Source organism: Panthera uncia, chromosome B4 (genome assembly GCF_023721935.1).
Source record: "Panthera uncia isolate 11264 chromosome B4, Puncia_PCG_1.0, whole genome shotgun sequence".
In the NCBI taxonomy this organism is placed as follows: domain Eukaryota; kingdom Metazoa; phylum Chordata; class Mammalia; order Carnivora; family Felidae; genus Panthera; species Panthera uncia.
The window spans coordinates 41,543,220-41,549,352 of record NC_064809.1 but is presented as its reverse complement, the minus strand read 5'-3'; the positions used below and the strand labels follow the sequence as shown (position 1 = coordinate 41,549,352).

At 44.0% G+C, this 6,133-nt stretch overlaps 1 protein-coding gene across 1 annotated transcript; it reads left to right on the top strand.

The window, feature by feature from the left end:
- Nucleotides 1–212: 212 nt before the first annotated feature.
- NANOG (Nanog homeobox) lies at nucleotides 213–5,503 on the top strand. The gene is made up of 4 exons (XM_049627074.1): nucleotides 213–441; nucleotides 2,718–2,983; nucleotides 4,230–4,316; nucleotides 4,556–5,503. Exons 1-4 carry the CDS (start codon nucleotides 291–293, stop codon nucleotides 4,955–4,957), a joined length of 906 nt encoding a protein of 301 aa, XP_049483031.1. The 5' UTR covers nucleotides 213–290; the 3' UTR covers nucleotides 4,958–5,503.
- The last annotated feature ends 630 nt before the right edge of the window (nucleotides 5,504–6,133 follow it).

The following is a 6,133-nucleotide window of genomic DNA, read 5'->3' as shown; positions in this document are numbered from 1 at the left end:
ACAGGATTAACTGAGAATTCGCGAGGGTGTGTGTGGGCGTGGGGCTGCCGGGAGGGGCGGGTCTAAGGATGGGCGAACTTTCCTTATAAATCTAGAGACTCCAGAATCTTCACCTTTTACTAAATTGGGTTGGTTGGCGCTTGGCCCTTTCGGTGGTGACGCCACTGCATCCTGTCTTTCTGATACTCTTACATCTGGAGATCTTCAGATTTCTCTTTTAAGTTCTTCCACCTAGACACGTAAGCCTGCATCTCCCTCTTTTTTTTTCTCTCTTCCCTCAACTCAGCAACATGAATACGGATCCAGCTCAGCTCCAATGCCCGCCTTGCCCCGAAGCGCCCGATTCTAGGGACTCTTCTCCAGTGCCTGAGATTGATGGGCCTGAAGAAAATTATGCACCCTTGCAAATGTCATCTGCTGAGACCCCCCACACGGAGACCGGTAAGAGAAAATTAATCCTTGAAAGGCTGATTTCCTTGAGGGAGAGTGAAATCTGAGGAGGGGAAGGGTCATTCGTTTCCCTCGTGAGCAATTACAGCCCATTAATGAAAGCAGGTGTCCTCTATTAAGCCTCTCGACACCTGTCCCAATTGTAACTTGGTGGGTGCGTGCCCTTGCACCCAGGTCCCAGGTGTCAGGTAAGCGACAGGGGCCGCAGGACGCTGGCATTTCAATGGCTCACTGGGTAAGTGAGGCATTAGGTGCATAGGCCCTGTGGAAACACAAATGTGTTGTGAAAAATGAATTGATATATACATCTTAACAGACTGGGTGCTGAGCACATAGTAACAGTAAATGTTACTATTAAGTCAGAAGTGCTAACATCACAGCTAGGCGTAGGGGATGCCGTGAGCATCACCTTTTTGATTTGTCGGGTTTTCAAGGAGTTCCAGAAATGGCGTGGCTAATTATGAATCGCACCTTGTTGAAAAGTTCTACCTTGGTACAACAGCGGCAGTGGCTCTCCTGCCTCTTTGGTTCTGTGGGTGGTAATTGGGGCAGCTCCGAATTTCTGAGAGCCTGCTATGCTCAAGTCTCCTATATCCTGAGGAAATGTCCACCCCATTTTATGGTAGAAGATCCCAGAAGGTTTAACCTGCTGACATTCAGGGGCGAGAGCCCAAATTTGAAACTCAGGTTGGCTTCTACATGGTAACCGCAGGCGTGGGGGATGATCAGTTTGCTGTAAAGTCCGCACCGCTTTTTTGTGAATCAATTCGGCAGTAATTGTTAAAAATGAAAACGTAAACGAATGTTTACCCAAGAAAAACCACTTTTAAGATTCATGGTAAAAATAATCGTTTAAACATTGTTTACATGATTACCTCTAAAACCAAGCTGTTGGAGAAGGACTAAGAAACTGCTTTATTGGATTGTTGGATTTTAATGTTCCCTGGTTTCCCTAAACTTCATGTCGATGCCCTTTTATAATTCCGAACATTGAAAATACAGCGCTGGATTGTGAGAAATGGCTCGGGAATGAGCAAGTGGGCGTGTCCTCCTTAGCAAGCCAAGTGCAAGTTTATAGAGACCGGTTTTTTTTTAGGAGATGCCCCCACTGAAGTCCTTGGTCTCGCCCACTTACAAGAAGCACAAGATTGTGAATTTTTGCCTCGTAAAGGCTGTCTCTTTATTCCATGACTAGGGTAGAAATTAAAGAGTTTAAACGGCTACTAAATCTAGGCAATATAATATTTGTTAGTTTTTTTGGAGGGGAGGAAGCACGCACGCGAGCGGGGGCGGGGGGTGGGGGTGGGCAGACAGAGATGGAGACAAATGGTCCAAAGCGGACTCTGCTGACCGCAGAGAGCCCAATGCGGGCCGCTCGAACTCACCAACCCGGAGATCAAGACCGGAGCTGAAGTCAGACACTTAACCGACTTGAGCCACCCAGGCGCCCCTAAACTGTGGATTTTAAAGGGTCCCCAGAAACTGATCCTACAGTATTATGATGTAAGGGATGATTAACTTTACAAAAGGAAGTTAGGAAGGGACATGATAGGGGCGGGAGGGGACTCCAGTGATCATTCCCACTTTTCTGAACAGTCACAGCATGGACTCTTGAGCATCGATTTGCAGTAGAAAGCTTTTGTCAACGAGGTTTGAGGAGCACCTGGCTGGCTCAGTCAGTGGAGCATGTGACTCTTGATCTCAAGGTTGTGAGTTCCAGCCCCATGTTGGCCATAGGGATTACTTAAAAATAAAATCTTGGGCCACCTGGGTGGCTGAGTTGGTTAAGTGTTCCATTTCGGCTCAGTTCCTGAATTGCCCCCACCCCGCCTCCCCACCCTGTGTTGGGCTCCCGCAGAGCCCACTTGGGATCCTTGTCCTCTTTTTCTGCTCCTCCCCCGCTCTCTCTCCCAAATGCGCATGCTCTGCTCTCTCAAAAATAAACAAACATTAAAAAATAAAGTCTTTAAAAAAAAAAAAAGTTGAGTCCCACTCTGCTTCCCAACTAGTAAGCCATTGGCCATGTCCCTTGGTTGTAAGATGGCAGCGACTGGTAAGTTATTGGATTGGCCTCCTACAAAGATCAGCGAAGTGTTCGGGGGTCACTCCTATTTCTTGAGTTGAAATGACCACCATTATCACCTCTATGTTTTTACCTACTACCTGAGGTTGAGGGCTCTCAAAAAATGCTTTGACAACCATAGGTTTGCGAATGTAATTTGCTATTTGAAAGGTTTTAGAGAAAAGTGTTGTTTTATTCCCAACAGTCTCTCCTCTTCCTTCCTGCATGGATCTACTTGTTCAGGACAGCCCCGATTCTTCCACCAGCCCCAGAGTAAAAGTGCTGCCCACTTCTGCAGAGGAGATCACCGCGAAGAAGGACGATCCAGCTCAGGGCAAGAAACAGAAGATCAGAACCGTCTTCTCTCAGACCCAGCTATATGTACTCAATGATAGATTTCAGAGACAGAAATACCTCAGTCTCCAGCAGATGCAAGAACTTTCCAACATTCTGAACCTTAGCTATAAGCAGGTAGAGTTTGCCTACTTGTTCTTGCAGTGCGAAATAAAAAACCCAATTTGCAGATGAGCATTTCCTAACATCTGTGTGTGCATCTTGTAGGCTTAGGTACCGCCTACAGATAATTTTCATATGAGAGTAGGATCTTTGCAATGTTTCGTGACCATTTTTTTTTTTAATTTTTTTTTTTAACGTTTATTTATTTTTGAGACAGAGACAGAGCATGAACGGGGGAGGGTCAGAGAGAGGGAGACACAGAATCTGAAACAGGCTCCAGGCTCTGAGCTGTCAGCACAGAGCCCGACGCGGGGCTCGAACTCACGGATCGTGAGATCATGACCTGAGCCGAAGTCGGCCGCTCAACCGACTGAGCCACCCAGGCGCCCCCCGTGACCATTTTTTTAACGTTGTAATGTGTTAATATGCCATGGTTTATTTAACCACTTTTCCCTGTTGCACAAGCCAAAATCGTGAAAATGTTGCCAATTTTTCCTTAATCAAAGGAGATGCATGTATTCCCATCTTCCAGGTTAGGAGAGTCCCTAACCAACACTGCTCCTCATTAAAATAAAACTGGAATCTCTTGTTTGTGTGCATTTCATTACTAGTGAGGTTAATCATTTTCCATATTCTTGCATATTTTGCAGTCAGACAGATATTGTATGGTTTTCTGTCACTGGTGCCATACTTAGTCTAAGTATATAAATACTTCTGGTCCTCCTTAATGTCATTTTCTACCTTATACTTTACAAATCACCTGGAAATTTAAGCCTCTTGGATGCTTAAATAGATTTGATATTTTCCAAATAGTTGTCCTTGTGGTATATTTCATATTTCTTGCGTTGAAATGACCACCATTATCACGTTAAATGGAAGTGTGCTTATGTGGGGGAGCCTTCTTTATTGCAGACAAAGTACCTTTAGCTGACTACTGGCGTGGGTAAACTATGAAAAGGGAGATAGGTAGACATTTAATGTGAACATTCTAGAATAGATATGCAGTGGTTTTTCTCAAACTGGTTAGGTTTATTAAATAAAGCAGCCAACTGACTTGAGGGGCTGTGACATTCATAGAAAATGGTTTCAAGATTTCAGAAAGTACTCTAGAAGTTTCAGTTTCCTGAGCTTTAAATAGTTGTAGTTGCGGACGGGGTGGGGGGGGGGAGGAGAATTGTTAACAATATTCTTTGATCCCTAGTACATCCACATTACTGGTGTTTTATGTTTTCCTGTTTTCCTGTCACCTTTTTCTTTGTAGGTTAAGACCTGGTTCCAGAACCAGAGAATGAAATGTAAGAGGTGGCAAAAAAACAACTGGCCAAAGAATAACAACACTGTGACTCAGGTAACAGGAAACGTATTTTCCTCTTTTTTTTCAAGTAGGCTCCATGCCCAGCGTGGGGCTTGAACTCACGACCCTGAGATCAAGAGTAGCATGCTCTACTGACTGAGCCAGCCAGGCATGCCTCTGTTTTCTTTTCCATGGCTTTTTCATTTTGGTCCTTGCTGATGCGTTAGAACCCCAGCTGCAGACCATCCTGATTTTCTTTCTAGCCTTTCAGTTGATCTACCGTTCTCTTTCAGAACAGCTCTGCAAATCCAGAATACCCAGGCTTCTATTCCTATCACCAGGGATACCTGATGAACACTTCCGGAAACCTTCCAATATGGGGCAACCAGACCTGGAACAGCCAGTCGTGGAGCAACCAGACCTGGAACAGTCAGTCGTGGAGCAACCAGACCTGGAACAGTCAGACCTGGTGCCCCCAAGCCTGGAATGGCCAGGCCTGGAACAGTCAGCTGCACGACTGTGGAGAGGAATCCCCGCAGCCCCAGATACAGTTACAGCAAAACTCTGTCAGCGATTTGCAGTCCCTCTTAGAAACGACTGGGGAAAGCCACAGTGTAATACAGCAAACGGCTAAGTATTTTAGTGCCCAGCAAATAATGGATTTATTCCCAAACTACCCTGAACATACAGCCTGAAGTCGCGTGATCATGAGTGTATTAATCCATCTCCATTTGGGCAATGGCTGTATTACTTCTAGGATTTGTCTGTATCTCTGCCTTGATATTCTGTTTTTCATTATGTTTATTCTGTCCATCAAGGGGGAACGGCAGGAGTCTCATCAAAGAGGATTCCGTAGCTTTGGCTGCTTTGAACAACATGCGGAAATATGTTTCTGGCTCTAGATAACTAGATACAATACTAATTTGTATACCTTTAGGCTCCAGAATTTAACCACAAGAATAGGAAGTAAAAATACAAAGATGTGATGAAGGATTATTTGTATTTTCTGAGATAGTGAGGCTTAACAACCTCAATTGTTAACGGTGGAGGGTTAAGTTATAATGTGCGTCGTTGATTTCCTCTGCCCCCTGTGCTGGTTTAACTACAACTCCTGACGTGTTCGTTATTCCAGTATTTGTAGAAAGCTGTTTTTATATTTTAATGTGTCGTGATGATAGGACCAGTTTGGCTAGTGGTTTATGATAGATTTAAGTACAAATAAATACCCACTTTATCTTTTAGTTGTCTCTACCCTGATTTCACCAGTAGCTCAGTGACTAAAAAACTCGACTAAACACGGGTCTTTATTAGAGTCTTTTGATGTGGGAAGGACCAATTAACTGAAATCTCTTTAAGATTCTGCTAAGAGGCTGCTCTTAGAAAGGGACAAAAGTAAAGGGACAAAAAAAGAGTATGGAAAAGGTAGCTAAGTATACAAAGCTAGGTGACTGGTTAATTAAATCTCAACAAACTTTTTTCCTCCTTGTGTGTGTAATAATATTGAAACAATAAAATTTGTGGTTCTTGGGAGTTAAAGAAGAGTGCCCCATCTGGAAGATTAGAAGCAGAAAAGTGATAAACCGAGCTCTTAGGTTTGTAAAGAGGCTTAAATAAAGGGCAGCCAGGGAATAGGTAATAATGGAAGGTAGAGAAGACTGGAGAAGGAGGGATGTGTCCACTCTTCTCTACAATTGTACTGTGCCAGAAGGCACTGTGTGGAAATAAGCTTTTTTAAAACATTTTAATGCCAGCTTTTATTTAAAAAGGGACTTAAGTTTATAGACAAGCTACAAAGCACAATATCAATGTTTTAGAACATCCAACTCTTGGTTTTGGCTCAGGTCCAGACCTCTCCGGTTTCTGAGTTCGGG

Coding starts and splice junctions, on each gene's coding strand:
- NANOG (XM_049627074.1), top strand. CDS start 291: ATGAATACGGATCCAGCTCAGCTCCAATGCCCGCCTTGCCCCGAAGCG. Junction 442..2,717: donor GACCCCCCACACGGAGACCG/GTAAGAGAAAAT, acceptor TATTCCCAACAG/TCTCTCCTCTTCCTTCCTGC. Junction 4,317..4,555: donor ATAACAACACTGTGACTCAG/GTAACAGGAAAC, acceptor GTTCTCTTTCAG/AACAGCTCTGCAAATCCAGA.